Below are 24,587 nucleotides of genomic sequence, written 5' to 3'. Positions count from 1 at the left end.
CATTCACAAACCAATACAACTTTAATACTCAAAGATTGATTCGAGTAAGTAACTTGAATTATTGAATTAACTTGAATCTGCACTATTATCTATGGATCAAAAATACCTTCACTAAGATCTTTTATGATTAATGTTCCAAAATGTCTCGATCAGTTTCAGTGTGGGACTCATCATATATCTTCAAGTCTGCTTCAGTCTGTAAATCAAATCTGCTTCACACTGTAGACCAATAAAAGCAGCCATAACAACAATACTCAATAATATGCCTAAAAATATGGGTTACAATACATCAATATTGATTGATACATCAATTGATTAATCGTATGATGCATCAATGTACACACACAAAAAAAAGATTAATACCTTTGATTTCACAGAAGTGATTTCTTGGATATTTTTGGATGTGTGTAAAGCGCAGAAAATAATGTGTGCCTTTTGCATCTTGTTGTGCTTAAATTATTAATTTTGCATACAAAGGAATCAAGAAACTATTCAGAAACTTATTTTTCTTAATGTCCTTATTATGGTACAGGATGTGAAATATTCACAATTGCAATGTTCATGTTATACACTTTGGTTGAGGAGTTGATAAAGTTGTACAGAATAGACATATAGTATTGTAATATTGATCACTGCAATTAAAGTGTGAGCAAATATCATAAATGCTGGCTAAGAGAATCATTTCAAATGCCCGTAATTTCAAATAAGATAAAAACAAGGACACTTACCTTCATTTATGAAATCTGTAAAAGTAAATCCATTCTGTAACGTAATGAATTTCTTGGAGTCTTTGAACTGCACTTTCACAAACATGACATTAACCTAAAGGGAAAAAAAGGTTTTAAAACATCTGTGTAGAGCAGAGATCCTCAAATCTGGACCGTGAGATCAACTTTCCTGCAGAGTTTAGCTCTAACCTACTTCTGCAGCACTACAGCTCTCAAAAAAAACCCAATCCTGCGCTAAATATCATGTGTTGTGTATTATGATGTTGTGTTTCTATGTTCTATCCTGGAAGCAGCTGGAAACAGCTAATAGTTGTCCACTGTATTACACCTCGACGGTACAATGATGCTGAGATCAACATATGCAGCACTCTTTCATCAAGTACATTTTCATACGCAAACTTCTAAACCAAATCATAGCAGAAACTCATCACATCATTTCTCCATGCTTTCAGCTGTGTTCAGTAATCTCCATGATCCCACAGAAAGAAACACTAGTAAATACTAGACCGTATATTCTTAAGAAAACTGTGATTGAGTCTATCCTCTTCCTCTGGGCTCTGACATGTTTCTGAGTTTATACTGCACACGCATCGGGAGTAATAAGAGTCACTGAACTTCAGAAAAAGTCATTCTCAATCATTCTGTGAAACTCAGTTCCAGCGATTCAGAGTTTTGAAAAGTTCAGTTTCTCAGCAGATGTGACAAAAATTACATCATGAATTTCACTTACAATAATGTGTTATTAATCTTTCCATCTCAGACTGACCCTCACAGAAACCTTTAACCCTAAAATATTATAGAGACATTACACTTTTAATAAACCATTGTTCTGAGTGTTTATTCAGTCATCTGAATTACAGGACAGCTGGGAAGAACACATGGAGTTAGAAACCTGAATATACTTACATTGTGAGGACATTTTCAACACTTTAAGTGTTGTAAGAGCACAAATACAGTGTGACACTACTTTACCATGGTAAAATCACTGTCATTTATGTCCATCCTCAAGCAGTGTATTTCTTTATCAACAGCAACATAAAGACAAATAACAAGAGTTAGATTTAAGAATAATATTGAGCTGTCACCTGCGACAGCTTTATGAAGGAGTCCTGATGACTGAAGATGCTCCTGACAACAATCTGCTGCTGAACACAAACAACTGTAGAGAGCACATTAGATCTCACACACCATTAATAACTGTGAGAATGAAGAACACACAAGAGCCTCATATTACATTCAGTTCAGTTTGTCAGATTGAGCCATAACAGCTTCTGTGCGTCTCTGATTACAAATACATGCAAATATCAGCTTGACTTTGGCCTGTTGATTACTGTCAGATATTTGAGTGACAGCTGTGTGGCTCCTGTCATATAAAGCTGTTGTGCTGGTGGAGAAATAATAAAGCAGAAAAGAGCATCATTTCAGAAGAAGAGATGCTGATGAAGATGTTCTAGTGATCAAAGCAGCAGATTGAAGCTCTGAAGCTCCTGAAAGAGATCAACTGTGTTCAGCACCGATACTGTGAGTGTGTTTGTACAGAATTCATTTAGTGAATCCAGTGTTAAATCAGCGCAGACAGAAAAAATAAAGCAGACGATCAGGAGACGGATTCATTCGGAGTGAATTCAGCCTCTGTGTTTGATTCTGCTGATCTCAATCACATTCATGATTATTCATACTGTCATCAGTTCACATCAGGATTCAGAAACCAGTTCAGGATCAAATGAGTCACTGATGGACTTTTATTACATTTGATGATCAGTTTACAATAGAAATATTAAACACACATATTACTCTGTTTATTAAAGATTCAGAACAGTATGAGTGTTTGATCTAGATTCATAACTTCTGTATGACAATGAAAAACTGATTTAAAAATGAATAGAAATGTAATGATGTGAGATTTGATGAGTTTGTGTTCATGTGAACATCAGAAAGAGTCTAACTATCCTTTAATATCACACAGAGTCACTGAGGAACCATAATAATCTCTAAATCCAGCACAGAGGGGTTCAGTGAATGTGGTGTTGAATGTGTGTAAGTGTGTGAGTGTGTGTGTGTCAGAGACACTGTAGAAAGACACAGAGCCACTCGACTCGTCAACATACACTCCTACTCTCTTACAGGATGAAGGGACAACAGGAATATCAGTGTTTTTATTATTGTGACGGACAAAGAATATATTATCTGTGCAGATCAGACTCAAGGATTTGTCATTTAATCCAAACACACAGTCACTCCCTCCTTTCCTGTTGATTCCTTTATATGTCACTGATATATCAGCACCATCTCCACTCCATTCAGTCTCCCAGTAACAGCGTCCAGTCAGACTCTCAACACTCAGAACCTGAGGAACATCAAATCTCTCTGGATGATCAGGATACGGCTGACGATCTTCCACACCTGTGATCTTCTTGTTCTCATCAGACAGAACGAGTCGAGTGTGTGCTGTGTTTGGATCCAGTGTGAGATCACAGGCCCCTGAACACAAGAAGAGAGAAACATCAAGAACAACACAACACTGAAGATGTCTGTGTGTTTACAGCTTTGACTAGAGCTGTGTCTGAAACCGCTCCCTATACACTATATAGTGCACTAGATCAGCTGTCAGACATTCTGTAGTGATGTCTGAATTCTGAGCGAACGACTTCATTCCCTACATTCGTCCACTACTTTTTACCCACAATTCATTCTGATTTCGCACTATTTCCCACAATGCAATGCAGAGAACCGGCGAGCTGGAAGCGAGAGCGAGTTTGAAGGAGAAATGCTGTTTACATCTTTATTATTTCTGCTTTAACGTTTATTTCATACAATTATTTATATTAAAATATGTTATGTAGGCAATAACTCAGTTTAATATTTGACTAATTTACTGAGGTGGCATCGTTGTTAATCCACAGAAATGATGATAATTTGGTGATAATTTAAAAATGTAAAATTAACGGTGTCCTGAGGACGCTCTACGACCGTTATCTTATCTGAGCTCAAAACACTGCTCGGGAGAGGGTCAAGATACTAAAAATAATAAATACATACAATTATGAACGTGTTAATGTCTGTTTATTTTGGTTCTCAGTATTTTAATAGTATTTAATGATTATGAACATAAAAGCATTACAAAACTAATGAATAATACACCATCGATGAAAGCACAAAGCTGACGCGGAGGTGTGTATAATTACAATATAAAGTCATTTTGAGTGTTATTGCTAGTAATATTATTTTCTAAAATAAGGTAGATGTAATATAAAAGAACATATGACAATGTTTCTGTAACAGCTCCAAGTCTCCCGCGCAGTGTATACGTCACCGTCCGAATCCGTTCACTTATTTGTTCACTCCTTCCTGATCTAGTGCACTCAACTGTCACACACTATATAGGGATTAGTGAACGAGTGAACGAGTGAGTGATTTCAGACACAGCTTATATTTGTAAAGTCCAGAATCTCCTCACTATTCACAGATGTCTTCACTAATATAGTGAAAGCTGTGTTTCAGTGTTAAAGTGTAATGATAGCAGGCTTTCTGCAGCAGCGGGAAAAATGTGTAAGCATTTTAAAATATTTATCTGAATGTGCCAATTAACATTTATTTTTAAACCGTTATTTGAATACTATCAGCCAATCACTGTGTGCATAGTTAATGAGCATGCTGACATCATCCATAGCAACGCGCTCAGCCCCGCCCCCTTACTCTGAGCTCAAGACTTCTCTCTGTTCCTCAGTAAAAGTTTGTCTCAGCAGCTTTGTGAACAGCTTTTAAGAGAAAACTTTTACTGCTATTTAAGAGAACTCTTAGTGCTAAGATCAAATGTTTTGTGAATACGGGCCCTGCTCAAAGATTTATAACATTTGAAACAAATAAATAAATATTTACTTAAAAAAATAAATCATTCTATATGAATATGAGTTAAACTGTAATTTATTCCTGTGATGTGCAGCTGTATTTTCAGCATCATTACTCCAGTCTTCAGTGTCACATGATCTTCAGAAATCAGAATAATATGATGATTTACTGCTCTGTTATGATTATTGGTGCTCAATCATTAATATTGGTTCTTATCAATATTGAATATTATTTTCTGCTTCATATTTTTGTGGGAATTATGATACATTTTATTTTTCAGGATTCTTTGTTGAACAGAAACTTCAAAAGAACAGCATTTATTTTAGATAAAATCTTCTGTAACATTATAAATGTCTTTACTGTCACTTTTGATTTATTTAATTTGTTCTTGCTCAAATAAAGTATTATTATTATTATTATTATAAAAAAAACAGTTTGTAATTGTATTTTGAATGGTAATATATTATGGTTTCCACAAAAATAATATGAAGCAGCACAACTTTTTTCTATATTGATAATAATAAATGTTTCTTGAGCAGCAGATCATCATATTAGAGTGATTTCACTGAAGACTGGAGAAATGATGCTGAACATTCAAACTGAATCACAGGAATACATTATATTTATATTTTAAAATATATTCACATAAAAAAAATCTGTTATTATAAATTAAAATAATATTTCACAATATTAAAGTTTTATTGTATTTAAAAAAATATGTGAGAGTGTGTGTGTGTGTGTGTGTGTGTGTGTGTGTGTGTGTGTGTGTGTGTGTGTGTGTGTGTGTTAGTGTGATGTGTGTGTGTGTGATGTGTGTTTGTGTGTGTGTGTGTGTGTGTGTGTGTGTAGACCTACACTTTCGTAGTCCTGCTCTCATCATCTTCTCTCCTCCATGGTCCACACTATAAACACACAAACACAGGTTCATAAGTTGACACTCATATAATCAGACTGAGTGAATAGTGTGTATATTTGGTGTATATCTGTCCGAGGGGAGGCTCCGAGCTCAGAATACAGCCAGAGAACTCCCTCATATCCCACGCTGGGACAGGAACAGTTAGAGCTGATCAGGGTTTGAAGGGCTTTTTAATCTGAAATCGATTGGATCTTCTGCAGCTTTTGAAAGCGTCTGATGAGCATCGAGCGAGGGCTTGGATCTGCTGCTGAGAGACCCTTCTGAGCAGCTGTGGTTGCTGCCTGATGAGAAAAGAATGACTGAAAAACTGTCTGCTGGTTTGCTGATTGAACCAGAACCAATGTGAGGTGATTTTGGGATCACAGACGAGTGACGGAGTGATTAGAGTCTCCTACAAATAGAGGCTCCTAAAGGGATTTAGCCTGGAAGCTCCTGAATTGACTGAAATATAACACAACTGTAATCTGGTAATAAAACGCTGTCATATTGACTAAATGTCTGGATGCAAACACACTCTTGGCACAGCGGCGAAACACAAAACCAGTGGCTCCTGCAGCTGTACGACTGAACACTTGCTCTGCTAATATTACACCAATTATGTGTATTTCTCTCATGACACTAATTATGAATCAATCATTATTCTGAGTTTTGAGTTCTTTCACTGAACTAAACACATTTGTAAAATGGTCTGGCACCGTCAGTAGGCTACTTTAAGTTGTTTTTTCAATCATAAATATCCACTTCATCAGGGCTGTGTTGTTCTCTGTAGTTGTTTTCCTCTGAGCTCATGCCCTTGATGGGTGCATTTTATCATTTTATTGATTTTTGCTGTTTTCGTTCTGTTGTTAAAAGGTTTAAAATGTGTGACAGCTTCGTTCTGCTCAGTGTTGCTGTCACTGATCGTTTGTTCCTCAAGTCTTAAAGATGTGTGTAATAGTTACATACTCAAGAAAATATCTAACATTAACATATAATGAACTGAACTTTTAATTGTTGCTTTTGATAAAAAAAAAAAAAAAAACCTGTCTGTGCACACAGATATCCTCAAAGACAGAGAGACAGAAAAAACTACTCACATTTTAGTTGCAATTTATTTTAATTTAAAAAACAATTTAATAATTTAATTTAATCATTTAATAAACTGCATCCGTCTACATTTCAGGCTGCAAAGAAACAAAATGTGATTATTTTAAAGGGCGCTGATTCTTTTCTATTCTATTTTTTAAAAAGATATTTGACATAAAAGACGTTTACATATAGTGCACAAGAGAAAATAATAGCTGAATTTATAAAAATGACCCTGTTCAAAGGTTTTTAATACATTATAAAATGTAATGTTATTCCTGTGATGCAAAGCAGAATTTTCTTCATCATTACTCCAGTTTTCAGTGTCCCATGATCTTTAAGGAATCATTACAATTTATTTGACTCTCAAGAAACATTGCTGATTATTATCAATGTTGAAAACAATTTTACTGCTTCATATTTTGTGTGGAAATGATGATGCACTTTATTTTTCGGGATTTTTGATAAAGTTTAATGCACAGCATTTATTTGCATTTATCAAATGTATTAATTAAATTAGTTAATGCATTTATTAAATAAAAATAATTTTAAATATCTTCACTAATTTTTTGTCACTTTCATGCATGATGAATAAAATTGTTAATTTCTCTATATTTTATATAATTACATCACAGCCGTTGAATTTTATGACAGCACTACCAATCTCAAATTCTTACCGTCATTCATAAAAAGTCACGGGTCGAGTAACACGTTACAGCGCTGATTCTGCTTGCGTTTGGTGCTTTGAATCATTTGAACGCTTTAACTGTCCTGCAGATGGCGACGCGAGCTCATGCAGCGCTCTCAGGACCATTCCGTCCATGATGTATCTTTTCGCAACTTATTTAGGTAACAGCTTAAGGCCATTTGTGCGATTTCAATCATCATGCAGTAACCAACCGAAACACCCCCCTCAAAAAAATAAATAAAATAACTCGGATCTACGTGAATCACATGGGTCGTCCCTTAGAGGTTGGAAAATTCGGAAATCACGGAAAATGTTCAAACACTCGCTGATGCTGCAGAAGGAAATAACATGCATTAAGAGCCGGGGGTGAAAACCTTTGAACGTGTACATTTTTCTTATTTTGCCTAAACATAATATTTTTTATTTAGCACTGCACTTCAGAAGCTACAGAACATACTTACATGTTTCACAGAAGACAAAATAAGTTCAGCTTACCCTGATCTTCAAATTCAAAAAGTTTTCACACCCCCAGCTCTTAATGCATCATTTTTAGAGTGAACTGAGATTTGGATTGAAGAACAGAATTGGGAGAGAGAGAAACCAGAGTTTGCGGAGGCAGTGTCACACATGGATCGACTCCTGGTGGTTGGGGAGGAACACAGAGAGAGGTGGAAGAAGGGAATGGAGGAGGAGCATAGGCTTGAGCCGCTGGTGGAGGCAGCCTCACGCCAGCTTCTGTTGCAGGAGCTGCAGGCCACAGAAAGCTGTAGAGAGAGCTGGAGGAAAAGGTTGAACAGAGGAGGGAGGAGAAAGAGGTTTTGCAGCGGAGGAATCTGGAGCAGGGCTCAGGCTCGCTGACGGCTCTAATGACTGTTTTGGAGGGTTAGCTGGCTGCAAAGAGATGTACAAACAATAAACCTGTGCTTTGGTTATTAACTGGAAAAACTGTACGTGTGCATTAATCAGAGCTTGTCTCAGCCCCAAAATGTCCACTTTTTGATTGGAGGAATGGTTGCTGTGGCTGAGACAAAAGAGGACACTGGTGAGTGAAAAGGATGTCTTTCTGGCGGGGCGAGCAAAGTCATCATTCTAAAAGCTTGGGTCTCATCGGCTGGACCTGGTGGGGAAGGAGTAGCTTTGGGGCCAGTGGGTTGTGATGGGGATCCAAACTCATCATCAGAAGAGAAAATGTTGGATTTCAGATATTGTAGCGACCGGGGGGAAAGCTGTCATGGGACGGCGGTCAGTTGGCTGTATATATATATATATATATATATATATATATATATATACATATATATATATATATATATATATATATATATATATATATATATACACACAGTACATGTCAAAAAGTTTGGAAACATTACTATTTTTAATGTTTTTGAAAGAAGTCTCTTCTGCGCATCAAGCCTGCATTTATTTGATCAAAAATACAGAAAAAACAGCAATATTGTGATTTATTATTACAATTTAAAATAATTGTTTTTAAATGTATTATACTGTAAATTATCATGTATTTCTGTGATGAAAAGCTGAATTTTTAGGATCATTATCACATGATGCTTTAGAAATCATTCTAATATGATGATTCATTATCAAAGTTGGAAACAGTTCTGCTGCTTAATATTTTTTCAGAACATGTGATACTTTTTTAGGATACTTTGATGAATAAAAAGTAAAAAAAAAAAAAAAAAAAAAAAAAAATAAGAAGCTATGTTTTTAAAAATATAAATATTTTGTAATAACAATATACACTACTGGTCAGTAATTTGGGGTCAGTCTTTTTTTTTCCTTTCTTTTTTTTAAATAAAATCAATACTTTTATTCATCAAGGATGTGTTAAATTGATAAAAAGTGATAGTAAAGAAAATATATTATTAGAATATATATTATTAGAATTTTTTTTTTATTTTGAATAAATGCAGTTCTTTTTAACCTTTTATTCATCAAATATATTAGACAGCAGAACTGTTTCCAACACTCATAATAAATCAGAATATTAGAATGATTTCTAAATGATCATGTGATAGACTGGATGTTACATGTGACACTGAAGGCTGGAGTAATGATGCTGAAAATTCAGCTTTGCATCACAGGAATAAAATTATTTTTTTAAAGTATATTCAAATAGAAAACTATTATTTTAAGTTATAATAATATTTCACAATATTACTGTTTTTCTGTATTTTTGATCAAATAAATGCAGGCTTGATGAGCAGAAGAGACTTCTTAGAAAACATTAAAAATAGTAATGTTTCCAAACTTTTGACCTGTACTGTATATATATATATATACACACACACAACATGGCTTTTCATACCATTGCTATGCTGATGACACTCAACTCTACATCTCATTCCATCCTGATGATCCATCGGTAGCTGCTCGCATCTCAGCTTGTCTAACAGACATTTCTTGCTGGATGAAGGACCATCACCTTCAACTCAACCTTACCAAGACAGAAGTGCTTGTGGTTCCAGCAAACCCATCGTTTCATCACAATTTCACAATCAAGTTAGGCACATCAACCATAACTCCTTCAAAAACAGCCAGAAACCTTGGAGTTATGATTGATGATCAGCTAACTTTCTCAGACCACATTGCTAAAACTGTCCGGTCCTGCAGATTTGCTTTATTCAACATTAAGAAGATCAGGCCCTTTCTTTCGGAACATGCTTCAACACAACTCCTTGTTCAAGCTCTTGTTCTGTGCAGGCTAGACTATTGCAACGCTCTCTTGGAACGTCTTCCAGCCAGTTCTATCAAACCTTTACAATTAATACAGAACGCGGCAGCAAGATTAATTTTTAATGAACCGAAAAGAATACACGTCACACCTCTATTTATCAATTTGCACTGGCTACCAATAGCTGCTCGCATAAAATTCAAGGCATTGATGTTTGCATACAAAACCACCACTGGCTCTGCACCCCTTTACCTAAATTCATTACTTCAGACTTATGCGCCTCTAGAAGCTTGCGTTCTGCAAGTGAACGTTGCTTAATTGTGCCATCCCAAAGAAGCACAAAGTCACTTTTACGGACTTTTAAATTAAATGTTCCCTCCTGGAGGAATGACCTGCCGAGCAGCTGAGTCCTTAGCCATCTTCAAGAATCGGCTTAAAACACATCTCTTCCATCTTTATTTGACCCTCTAACTTTAGTACTCACTATTCTACACTATTCTATTCTAAAAAAAAAAAAAAGAAAAAAAAAGAAGAAAAAAGAATTCTAATTATCTTTCTAATCTTTTTGTATTCTATCTATTTTCTTTTCATTTATTATACAATTATAAAAAAAGTCCTCTAACACTAGCTTGCTCTATTCTTTTTCTATTCTATCCGTTTTCTTTTTATTATATTATTTAAAAGCCATGGCTACGTGTACTGCGTTTAAGCTGACTGAGACTCATTATAGCACTTATATATCATTGCTCTTTTGTTGTTTTTGCTTCCATTGTCCTCATTTGTAAGTCTGCTAAATGACTAAATGTAAATGTAATATATGAATTAGCGTGTTAATTGAATTAATTATAAGAACGAGCTCCACCTGTGCTAAACTGGTTGATTAATCTGAACAAGCTCCTCCCAAATGTTGTTAATAAAACAATTTAATGTAGATCTGCATCATTCACATACATGTTCAGTAAGACAGTATTAGTGTTTGACATACTTGAGTATCTGCAGTTTATAGTTTGGATCCTGCAGTTTGTGGTTGAGCAGCTGGACTCCTGATTGTCCTGGGTGATTGTAGCTCAGATCCAGCTCTCTCAGGTGTGAGGGGTTTGAACTCAGAGCTGAAGACAAATAACCACAGCCTTCCTCTGTCACCATACAGCCAGACAACCTAAAGACACACAGACACAGAGACAGATCATCTACAGACACACACAGACTGATCATCTACAGACACACACAGACAGATCATCTACAGACACACACAGACCGATTATCTACAGACACACACAGACAGATTATCTACAGACACACATTGTGATCAGTTGACTGTAAATGATCTCTTATATGTTCTTAATACCTCAGTATCTGCAGCTGACAGTTTGGACTCTTCAGTCCATCAGAAATAAACTTTACACCAGAGTCCTGCAGGTCATTGTTACTCAGATCCAGCTCTCTCAGGACACAGTTTGAGGATTGTAGAGCTGATGACAATCTCTCACAACACTGAGCAGTGAGATTACAGCCAGCAAGACTGAAAGAGACAAGAACACACATATCAACAGTCATATCATCTACAGACACACAGTCAGATCATCTACAGACACACAGCCAGATCATCCACAGACACACACACAGTCAGATCAACTACAGATAAACATTGTGATCAGTTGACTGTAAATGATCTCTTATATGTTCTTAATACCTCAGTATCTGCAGCTGACAGTTTGGACTCTTCAGTCCATCAGAAATAAACTTTACACCAGAGTCCTGCAGGTCACTGTTACTCAGATCCAGCTCTCTCAGGACACAGTTTGAGGATTGTAGAGCTGAAGACAATCTCTCACAACACTGAGCAGTGAGATTACAGCCAGCAAGACTGAAAGAGACAAGAACACACATATCAACAGTCATATCATCTACAGACACACAGTCAGATCATCTACAGACACACACGGTCAGATCATCTACAGACACACACGGTCAGATCATCTAGAGTCTCACACGGTCAGATCAGTCTACAGACAACACTGCGGTCAGATCATCTACAGACACACAACGGTCAGATCATCTACAGACACACACGGTCAGATCAGCTAGAGACACACACGGTCAGATCATCTACAGACACACACAGATCATCTACAGACACACGGTCAGATCATCTACAGACACACGAACAGATCACCTACAGACACAGTCAGATCATCTACAAACACACATAGTCAGATCATCTACAGACACATACAGACAGATCATCTACAGACACACACAGTCAGATCATCTACAGACACATACAGACAGATCATCTAAAGACACACACGGTCAGATCATCTAGAGTCTCACACGGTCAGATCATCTACAGACACACACGGTCTGATCATCTACAGACACACACGCGGTCAGATCATCTACAGACACACACGGTCAGATCATCTAGAGTCTCACACGGTCAGATCATCTACAGGCACACACGGTCAGATCAACTACAGACACACACGGTCAGATCATCTACAGACACACACGGTCAGATCATCTACAGGCACACACGGTCAGATCATCTAGAGTCTCACACGGTCAGATCATCTACAGACACACACGGTCAGATCATCTAGAGTCTCACACGGTCAGATCATCTAGAGTCTCACACGGTCAGATCATCTACAGACACACACGGTCAAACCATCTAGAGACACACACGGTCAAATCATCTAGAGACACACACGGTCAAATCATCTACAGACACACACGGTCAGATCATCTACAGACACACACGGTCAGATCATCTAGAGTCTCACACGGTCAGATCATCTACAGACACACACACGGTCAGATCATCTAGAGTCTCACACGGTCAGATCATCTAGAGTCTCACACGGTCAGATCATCTACAGACACACACGGTCAGATCATCTACAGACACACACGGTCAGATCATCTAGAGTCTCACACGGTCAGATCATCTAGAGACACACACGGTCAGATCATCTACAGACTCACACGGACAGATCATCTAAAGGCACACACTGTCAGATCATCTACAGACACACAGACAGATCATCTAAAGGCACACACTGTCACATCATCTACAGACACACACGGTCAGATCATCTACAGACACACAGACAGATCATCTACAGGCACACACGGTCTGATCATCTACAGACACACACGGTCAGATCATCTAGAGTCTCACACGGTCAGATCATCTACAGACACACCACGGTCAGATCATCTAGAGTCTCACACGGTCAGATCATCTAGAGTCTCACACGGTCAGATCATCTACAGACACACAGACAGATCATCTAAAGGCACACATGGTCAGATCATCTACAGACACACTGTCAGATCATCTACAGACACACACGGTCAGATCATCTACAGGCACACACGGTCAGATCATCTACAGGCACACACGGTCAGATCATCTACAGACACACACGGACAGATCATCTAGAGTCTCACACGGTCACATAACATAGAGTCTCACACTGTCACATCATCTACAGACACACACGGTCAGATCATCTACAGACACACAGACAGATCATCTACAGACACACACGGTCAGATCATCTAGAGTCTCACACGGTCAGATCATCTAGAGACACACACGGTCAGATCATCTACAGACTCACACGGTCAGATCATCTACAGACACACACACGGTCAGATCATCTACAGACACACATCCACACGGACAGATCATCTACAGACACACACGGTCAGATCATCTACAGACACACACGGGTCAGATCATCTACAGACACACACGGTCAGACCATCTAGAGACACACACGGTCAAATCATCTACAGGCACACACGGTCAGATCATCTACAGGCACACACGGTCAGATCATCTAGAGTCTCACACGGTCAGATCATCTACAGACACACACACGGTCAGATCATCTAGAGTCTCACACGGTCAGATCATCTAGAGTCTCACACGGTCAGATCATCTACAGACACACACGGTCAGATCATCTACAGGCACACACGGTCAGATCATCTACAGACACACACGGACAGATCATCTAGAGTCTCACACGGTCAGATCATCTAGAGACACACACCGTCACATCATCTACAGACACACACCGTCACATCATCTACAGACACACACCGTCACATCATCTACAGACACACACCGTCACATCATCTACAGACACACACGGACAGATCATCTACAGGCACACAGTCAGATCATCTACAGACACACACGGTCAGATCATCTACAGACACACACGGTCAGATCATCTAGAGACACACACGGTCAGATCATCTACAGACACACACGGTCAGATCATCTACAGACACACACGGTCAGATCATCTAGAGTCTCACACGGTCAGATCATCTACAGACACACACACGGTCAGATCATCTAGAGTCTCACACGGTCAGATCATCTAGAGTCTCACACGGTCAGATCATCTAAAGACACACACGGTCAGATCATCTACAGACACACACACAGTCAGATCATCTAGAGTCTCACACGGTCAGATCATCTAGAGACACACACGGTCAGATCATCTACAGACACACACGGACAGATCATCTACAGGCACACAGTCAGATCATCTACAGACACACAGACAGATCATCTAAAGGCACACACGGTCAGATCATCTACAGACACACACACAGTCAGATCATCCACAGACACACAGACAGATCATCTAAAGGCACACACTGTCACATCATCTACAGACACACACGGACAGATCATCTAGAGTCTCACACGGTCAGATCATCTACAGACACACACGGTCAGATCATCTAGAGTCTCACACGGTCAGATCATCTAGAGTCTCACACGGTCAGATCATCTACAAGACACACACGGTCAGATCATCTAGAGACACACACGGTCAGATCATCTAGAGACCACACGGTCAGATCATCTACAGACACACACGGTCAGATCATCTACAGACACACACGGTCAGATCATCTAGAGTCTCACACGGTCAGATCATCTACAGACACACACGGTCAGATCATCTAGAGTCTCACACGGTCACATAACATATAGACACACACACTCACATCATCTACAGACACACAGTCAGATCATCTACAGACACACACGGTCAGATCATCTACAGACACACACGGTCAGATCATCTAGAGTCTCACACGGTCAGATCATCTAGAGACACACACGGTCAGATCATCTACAGACTCACACGGTCAGATCATCTACACACAAACACAGTCAAAACATCTAAAGACACACACACACAAACCATCTAAAGGCACACACGGTCAGATCATCTACAGACACACACGGTCAGATCATCTACAGACACACACGGTCAAATCATCTACAGACTCACAGGGTCAGATCATCTACAGACACACACGGTCAGATCATCTACAGACACACACGGTCAGATCATCTACAGGCACACACGGTCAGATCATCTACAGACACACACGGTCAGATCATCTACAGACACACACGGTCTGATCATCTACAGACACACACAGACAGATCATCCACACACACACACACAGATCATCTACAGACACACAGAGACAGATCATCTACAGACACACACAGTCAGATCATCTACAGACACACACAGTCAGATCATCTACAGACACACACAGTCAGATCATCTACAGACACACACAGTCAGATCATCTACAGACACACACAGACAGATCATCTACAGACACACACAGTCAGATCATCTACAGACACACACAGTCAGATCATGTATTGGAGTATTCAGGTATTCAAAGCGTTTATTGTCATATGCCCAGTGAGGCATATTACTTTGCTGTCCAAAATGAATGCCAAGACAAGTGCAAAACTATATACACATACATACATACTAAATAATAAACATGATAATAAAAACTTTGCTGCAGAAGTAGGAATATAGACTATGAAAAAAAATGTAAATATAGACTATGTATATCTATATATGCAAGTATAGAGTAGGAATATACAGTCATGTCCAAAAATATGGGCACCCTCGGTAAATATGATCAAAGAAGGCTGTGAAAATTCATCTGCATTGTTAATGCTTTTGATCTTTTATTTAAAAAAAAAAAAAATCACAAAAATCTAACCTTTCATTGGATAATAAGAATTTAAAATGGGGGGAAATATCATTATGAAATAAAGGTTTTTCTCTAATACTCATTGGTCAAAATTATTGGCACCCTTAGAAATTCTTATGAGTAAAATATCTCTGAAGTATATTCCCATTTATATTCACAAATTTGAGCACTACAGCATGATTATAAACATGAAATCATCCAGCTCTGGCTTCCTGTTTCACAGAAATATAAAGAGGAGGGAAAACAAAGCCCAAATTCCCTTAATCATCCATCAAAATGAAAAAACAAAGAATATATTTCTGATTTGCAGCAAAAGATAATTGAGCTTCACAAAATAGTGAAGTGTCTTTAAAAATTCCCATTTCCACCATCAGGGCAATAATTAAGAATTTCCAATCAACAGAAAATGTTACGAAACTGCCTGGAAGAGGACGTGTGTCTATATCGTCCTAATGTACGGTGAGAAGGAGAGTTTGAGTGGCTAAAGACTCTCCAAGGATCACAGCTGGAGAATTGCAGAAAATAGTTGAGTCTCGGGTTCAGAAAACCTTAAAAAAAAATTGTCAAACAGCACCTACATCACCACATGTTGTTTGGGAGGGTTTCAAGAAAAATTCTCCTACAGTAGGTGGCCATCCAAAACAGTGGTTCTACCGCCGCTCGTACCGCCGCCGCGGCGTCTGCAAAGTGCATTTGCAGCTTTTGACCGCTGAGTTGCGCTTTGACCACAAGTTATCAAACAAGTGCATCAAAGCACATTTTCGTAAATAGACGTCAGTTTTGCCTCACTGATGTGTTACATTTGACGGCTGCAGTCAGGGGAAATGAAAGAAAAACACTGTAGTTGAAATATTTAATATTCACAGAATTCAAGCAGGATAAATGTCAAGCCTGAGCCTGTGCTTATATTTTCTCTAAGCTACATGGTATTAAAGCATATTTTAGATTTGACACATTTAATAGGTGTGCAGTATTATTTATATAATATGAATTACGTGTTATATTATTCTAAAGAAATTGTGGTTTACTTCGCATCGGAGCATTAAAAGTGGTCTATTTTAGTGAGCTAGGCTACATGGATTTATATGCAAAATGTTAATATTCTCACATATTAGGCCTATTTTTTAATTTATATTTTAAAATTCCTTTAATAAAACAACACACATTTTTTTTTATTCGTTACCTGTCATTTATTTTGACAGATAACTTCTTGGGAAAAATATATTTGTCTGTACACTGATTAAAAAATTGTTGCGTGTTTTATAAATTATTTCCTTTATTTTAGTAAAACGTGAGGCACTGTATAATTTCGCTCCCATTATTTAGGCCTAATTAAAACACAAAACAAATAAATTAAACCTGCACGATTTAGCTAAATCATTGAAACTCTAAAGAATGGACGGATTAATAAATCATCCTCATGTTTAAACTCATGTTCTCTCATTATAATCAACAAAATGCACACAATGAAAAAAAGAGCTTCATTAATTGACAACTTCAGTGATTTTAAAGAGAGCCTTCTTTACTTGCTTTCATATAATTTAAGTAAAAAAAAAAATAAAATTGCAGCCACATTTAAATGCAGATGTGTAAAATATCAGAGTGCAAGATTTGCGCAGTGCGTGTGATGCTGAGTGCACGCGCAGCATTTATTCTTATTTGTTTTATCTTCATTACAAATCTTGTTTGGTTTTATTTTGGATAATTGCATGTAAATTATTTACGTTGTAATGCATACGCAAAATGTGAATTAATATTCATATTCAAGTGTTTGTGTGACAATTATTAATGCGCATGCAGGACAGGGAGGTGCCCTCTCGATCGCTTAAATTTTTTCCTGCAAATGAAATAACTTAAAATTGTGGTGTCTCACATACATGAGAAATATATCTACAGAAAGCTTGAAATGTCTTTTAAACGAATAAATTCAGAACGAAAGCATTATGTAATCTGTGAAGGTTGTATTTCTCTCTAAATGCGTGTCCATGTGGAGAGAGTCAGCACTGTGAATTTCATCTTGCAGCTGACAAGAAAACATTTGTTTATTAATAAATTATTAAAATGTCTCCTTTTCCACAATTATTTTTTTAGTTAAGGCAACTTCCTCTGAAATTAAGTTATAATAACTAATAAACTATATTGCGCTATACAGTAGTCAACATTTGAAGTGGATCAAACCTTTCTTTAAAGTTGTCCTAAAACCAATATGACGAGTCCTACTATCTAAACCTGTTCTGCAAGTTTGATACCCTCATAAGACACTGTTCATATGAAAGAGCAAGAGATTCACAGCTTTATCTCGACCCCCACAAACCATACAGAACTACCCCCAAAAAACCCCAGCTCCACCCCTCCAGCTGAACTGAACTCGGTCTGTTTGTTGGCTGTGAGGAACGGTGTGTTCTCATGTTACTGAGTTGAAACATGCCTGCACTCACAGCAGCCCTACTCTTTTTATTCATTATTTTCTCGCAGCCCATATTATTATTATCACACGACCATAATAATAACAAATTATCAATTGATAATTAATCATTATTTAAGGCTTTAAGATCAAGCGGAATCCTCGTCAGTTGCTCCCGCTTCACAGCGAGCGCTAACTGACCCAACATTTAGCAAGGCAGGAAAACATTCAGTCTGACTGAAGGAAGACGTATTTCATTGTAAGTTAATGCTGTTAAATAGAGAGTTAAATAGAGAGTGAGAGAGAAAAAAACCTAGTGTAGGCTATTCTTAAACTTGGAGCTCATTATATTGAAGTTTAAATCCAAACACCAGAAGCAACCTACACTCTCAGTGTTCTTTCATTGAAAAATAAGCTATGCATTTTGTTTATTCACAGGCTATATGGTTGAAATAATATTTTAGTTCAAAACTTTAAGTTCCATTGTTTAAAAAAATGCTTTATTGGCTAACGTTTCATAGACCTTCAGTTGTTATGACCTTATTTTCTTAAAGAATAAAAAATTTCTACAAGAATAAACATGATAACATATAATTCATTCATAGAAATAATTTAAGCAATTAAAACCTTTTTTTTTAAACTTGAACTTGAAGTAAATTTTATTAATAGGATAAACCCCTTGAGATGTACACTGTTAAAAATCGCTGTAAAAAAACGGCCAAATTCTGACAGTAACATACTGTTTTTCATTAAAACAGTGCATTCTGGGTAATATTCATCATTTTCGAGAAGGTAGCCTGCTGCTATATATCGTAAATTAACAACGTTCAAAGTCGACACTCAGAGGCTGTGATTCAAATCACACCCCTACGACCCTCATTCACTATTCCCTACATGAGTTTACTAATATAATCCACCTGACAGAGAGAATGAAAACTAATGAGTGAATGCAGACACTGATGAACAGCTGCTGTTAATGAGCAGAATCACTGAAGAAAAGAGAAAAAATACACACACAAGAACTACAGCTGACTTCAGCCACAGCCTTAGATTAAATCAACTGAAGATTTAAACAACTCAACAAACAGCTTTACCAGCTTCACTCATTACTAACCAAACTGACTTTATTTCTGTCAGATCAGAGATCAAAAGATCTTATTGAGAATTACAGAGATTTAGATGATGATGGTTTACTGTTTCGTTTGACGTTACCATTGTGGAGATCAGTGTTTGCTTTAGTTGGACTCCTCTCCCTTGACTTTTGAACTTAAAGTTGTGTTTAATTGCTATAGCTGTGTCTTTAGGAAACATCTGTTATAGCAATATTTATGTTGGTGGTCAAGTGATTATGGCTGATTTTGTCAGCAGTTATCTACTAGACTGACTTAAAGTGTTGCTAGAATAATTTGGTGTTGAAATATAAGAGTGAATTAGACATTTTGTTTTTTTTAATTTCATATGATTCAACAGTAATGTTGAACATATGGATTTAAAAACAGTTTGGGTTTGAAATATTTTGAGCTTCAGTGTCAGCAACACTCAAAGAGAGACATCAACAATCAGCATATGAATCTCAACAATGGTGACAATCAAAAGGTTCATGATGCAATACATGCTGGGTACCAGCACAGGCTAAAACTCATCCATGACTCCCAGCATGCATTGCGGCATGAATAAATTATGCCCCTAAACTGTCCACTTATTTTCTTGAATTCTCATGTGCTTATATTTTTGCTTTTGTCTTAAGTTTTAGTAGCATGTTTTGTGATGTTCAGAATTATTTTGTGGATTGTCACCATTGTTGTGATTCATACGCTGATTCTTGATGTGTCTCAATAAAAATCAACTTAAGTTTTTTTTATTAGTGATATTTTCTTAACAGTCTTTCATAACTTATGGCTCAGCAGTGTTCTTTTGCTGTAGTATCAATATTCAATAATAGAAGGGACACGGGATTGGATCAGAAAAAAGAGAACGTTTGTTCTTATCAATCTATAAACAACAATACCACATTTTTTTTTTCTGCTCACTTTTTTGCTATAACAAGTTCCAAAGACACATTTTTACAGCATGTAAAAAAAAACCTTAAGATTAAAAAGTCACGGTTCAAGAGCCCAACTAAAGTAAACGCTGATCTCCATCATGGTAGTGAAAAAAAAAACACCTAAACCTCTTTAACTCTCAATAAGATATGCTGTAGACATATGACAGAAATAAAGTCAGTCTGGTTAGTAATGTGAATCTGGTGAAGCTGTTTTAGGAGTTGTTTAATCAGATCTTGAAAGATTTGATCTATTCTTTTATTTCAGTTGATTTCATCTAAGGCTGTGGCTGAAGTCAGTTGTAGTTCTTGTGTTTGTCTTTTCTTCAGTGATTCTGTTTGTTAACAGCAGCTGTTCATCACTAATTCACAATCATCAATTAATCACAGAATTATCTTATTAACGTCACTGATTCAGTTTTACTCTAACACTCTGTAGTGTGCACACATTATAAGTGTTCATTTAAAACTGAGGATTTTGTTGTGGGGTTTAAAGGGTTAAAGATTTAAGATGAAGTAAAAAACAGCATGAAACATAATTTAACAGTAATAAACTGTAATTAATTCACAGGAAACAAACTGTATAAAAACAGTTATTTACTGGCACCCCTGCTGCACCCCTGCTGCCAGTAAATAACTGTTTTTATACAGTTTGTTGCCGTAAATTAATGGTTGCCAGTAAATAACTGTTTTTCTACAGTTTGTTGCCGTTAAGTCAAGGAAAAAACAGCAATATACTGTAAAACGTAAAAGTCAGATTTACCAAATGAAAAAAGTTAATTTGACTAAAATATTTGTGAACATCCATAGAAAAAAAGTTATGCAAAGTCATACACTGATAATGAGAGTAAATACTGAACTCAACTGTATTAATGTGTGATTGCACAAGAGAGATCTGTTAGTTTAATGTAGTTTTGTGGTTCACCATTGTGCTGGAGAGTAGAGTCTGTGCTTCAGTCAATGATGAGCCACCAATGCTGATCTTCTGCTGCTTTATATAAAGACAGTAAATGTGGAGTCACTGATACAGTGATGATCTCTGTGTTAAGTATTTCAGCACATACATGTGTGCTATAGCTGACAATGAACTGCAGTGATTTGAGTAAAAGTCATGCTTTTAGTTACTTTATTATTACACATTAAGTGTTTGCAGTTTTATATTAAGAAATATTCCTTGTCAGTGGACTCAAATGAAATAAGTTCACAGTACTAACATCGTATGAATGCTAGTTTTTAAACTCGAACTCGAAGCAGTGGGAGTGGAGTTAATTTCCATGGTAGAATTATGGTAAAACACTGTAAAAAAAAATTAATGAGTTGTAAATTAATGGTTGAGAGCTGTAAATTAACAGTACTTTACTGGCACCCCTGCTGCCAGTAAATTACTGTTATTTAACGGCACAATTTTTTACAGTGTATCATCTCGTTTTCGAGGGGGTCCAGTTTCAATACTATTAAACTATTAAACTGAAGTTAAAAAGGGTCAAATGTCACAGTGCATGTTAAATAGCCTAAATGAACTTGTGTTAACAATATAATTAGAACTAACAATTTAATTAGATGTTTTTTTTTTAATCATTTATTTCTAAACTTTTTCAAAGCATTAACAAAAAGTTTGATACAGTTTCAGTTATAGCTTTTTCCCCCCTTTATAACCCTTTCCGCCAAAGTAATTAACCATACATTACATAAAGGTTAACACAATAATACTAATAATAACAATAAAAAAAATATATACACAAATACATAGCCAATAATAAAAGTTTCCTGACATATTTGTGGTCTGTACACAATTATAAAACAAAACTCCAATTGGTGATAATATTTAACATTGATCAGTAAGTGGGAGAGTCTTCATCTTCTCAAAATACACTGTAAAACCCGACAAGTAACTTAACTCAAACCGTTTGAGTAAACAGATATCCTTAAAAACCTGAAAAGGTAGGTTTACTCAAACCGTTTGAGGAAACCGATTGCCTTAAACCTTTTAAGTTTTAAAACTACTGTGTACTGTAAAACCCGACAAGTAACGTAACTCAAACGCTTTTGTGTAAACAAATATCCTTAAAAACATGACAAGTTGGGTTTTACTCAAACCATTTGAGGAAACCGATTGCCTTAAACCATTTAAGTTTTAAAACTTAATAGTTGTGAGTACTCTGAACTTAATTCAGTTGAGTTCACTGAAAGAAGATATACATTGCAATTAAGTAATTAAGTGATTAATTGAGTGATAATTGAGCATTAATGATGAACACCTGCTGTTAACAAACAGAATTACTGAAGAAAAGAGAGAAAGGAACTACAACTGACTTCAGACACAGCCTCACTAAAACCTGACAAGTTTATGTTAACTCAACCGTTTGAGGAAACCGATTGCCTTAAACCATTTAAGTTTTAAAAACTAACAGTTATGAGTACTCTGAACTTAATTCAGTTGAGTTCACTGAAAGAAGATATACATTGCAATTAAATAATTAAGTGATTAATTGAGTGATAATTGTGAATTAGTTATGAACAGCTGCTGTTAACAAACAGAATTACTGAAGAAAAGAGAAACACAAGAACTACAACTGACTTCAGACACAGCCTTAGATAAAATAAACTGAAATAAAAAACATTAAATCTCTCAAGATCTGATTAAACAACCCCACAAACAGCATCACCAGCTCCACTTATTAATAACCAGACTGACTTTATTTCTGTCAGACGTCTACAGAAGATCTGATTGAGAATTAACTAAGGTTTAGATGTTGATTTATGTTTTCATTTAAAGTAACCATGTTAGAGATCAGTGTTTGCTTTAGTTGGGCTCTTGACTCTTGACTTCTGTCTTATTTTTTTCTTTGGCTGTTGTAACCATTTGTTGTAACTCAAAAGCCCAAAGAAAATATCATCAAGTGTTATACACACACTCACACTGTTAGAAACTGCTTTAATCCAAAGCAGCTAATAGTGCATTTAGGTTAACATTTTTTTTTTTAATCAAATCTGTACCTAGATGTTGGTTGTTATATTGTATATTGGTGATGATAATCATTGCTTATTGAACTGTTCGGAATCTAATCTCTGATGAAATAGGTGTTGTGTAATTAGTTGGATTGATTACAGTAAAAGTGGTTCTAAGAGCCAGTGGTTCTGTGATAATCAGTTTATATAAAGAACTTTCCAAACAGTTTAGTTTTCTCTGGTGTTACGTAATCACACACAGACATCAATAATCAGCATATGAACCTCAACAATGGTGACCATAAAAAAAAAAAAAAAAAAAAAAAAAAACAATGCAGCAGAGCATGCTGGGAGCCATGGATGAGTTGTTGTACTACAATAGTACCCAGCATGCATTGCAGCATGTTACTTTTTTTTTTTTTTTCGGAACCATTGTTGAGGTTCATATTATTGATTTTGATGTCTGTGTGTGACTAATTGACACCATAGAAGACCAAACTGTTTGGAAAGTCCTTTATATTAACTGATTATGAAAGAACCACTGACTTTTTGAATGGCTTTCATTGTAATCAACTGAGCTAACTATAGAACACTTACTTAATAAGATTTTGGACTCTGAACAGTTCCATAATTGATGATTATTATCACCAAATATGCTGTATAACAACCAATACCTGATCATATTTTCTCTGGGTTTTTTGAATTATAACAAACATGTTTCAAAAACACATGGTTACAACATCCAAAAAAAAAATAATCTAAGACAGAAATCAAGGGTCAAGAGCCCAACTAAAGCAAACACTGATCTCTAACATGGTTACTTCAAATGAAACAATAAATCAACATCTAAACCTTATTTAATTCTCAATAAGATCTTCTGTAGACGTCTGACAGAAATAAAGTCAGTCTGGTTATTAATAAGTGGAGCTGGTGATGCTGTTTGTTAACAGCAGCTGTTCATCACTAAAGCTCAATCAGCACTTAATTAATCACTTGATAACATGATTGCAAAGTTTTAAAACTTACATGGTTTAAGTAAAGACAATCTGTTTACTCAAACGGTTTTGAGTTACTGTGACTTGTCAGGTTTTACAGTGTATGGAATCATGGGTTCAGGAGGCGGATCTGCACCAGAGCGCATGAAGTGAATGAAAAATTAAAAATAAAAATGGGACAGCAACCT

At 36.5% G+C, this 24,587-nt stretch overlaps 2 protein-coding genes across 2 annotated transcripts in view; both read right to left on the bottom strand.

The window, feature by feature from the left end:
- LOC109053278 (protein NLRC3-like) overlaps nucleotides 1–24,587 on the bottom strand; it is a 426,767-nt gene that overhangs the window by 71,133 nt on the left and 331,047 nt on the right. The gene's annotated exons all lie outside the window — the stretch shown is intronic.
- LOC109052844 (NACHT, LRR and PYD domains-containing protein 12-like) overlaps nucleotides 2,457–24,587 on the bottom strand; it is a 55,338-nt gene continuing 33,207 nt past the window's right edge. Inside the window, 5 exon segments of the mRNA XM_042765363.1 lie at nucleotides 2,457–3,209; nucleotides 5,433–5,479; nucleotides 10,924–11,097; nucleotides 11,287–11,460; nucleotides 11,632–11,805. Of these exon segments, the coding sequence (XP_042621297.1) occupies nucleotides 2,674–3,209; nucleotides 5,433–5,479; nucleotides 10,924–11,097; nucleotides 11,287–11,460; nucleotides 11,632–11,805 (1,105 nt within the window). The 3' untranslated portion in view covers nucleotides 2,457–2,673.

This window comes from Cyprinus carpio, chromosome A1, assembly GCF_018340385.1.
Source record: "Cyprinus carpio isolate SPL01 chromosome A1, ASM1834038v1, whole genome shotgun sequence".
NCBI classification, from domain to species: domain Eukaryota; kingdom Metazoa; phylum Chordata; class Actinopteri; order Cypriniformes; family Cyprinidae; genus Cyprinus; species Cyprinus carpio.
The sequence above is the reverse complement of the archived record's forward strand: the minus strand, read 5'-3'. Positions and strand labels throughout refer to the sequence as shown.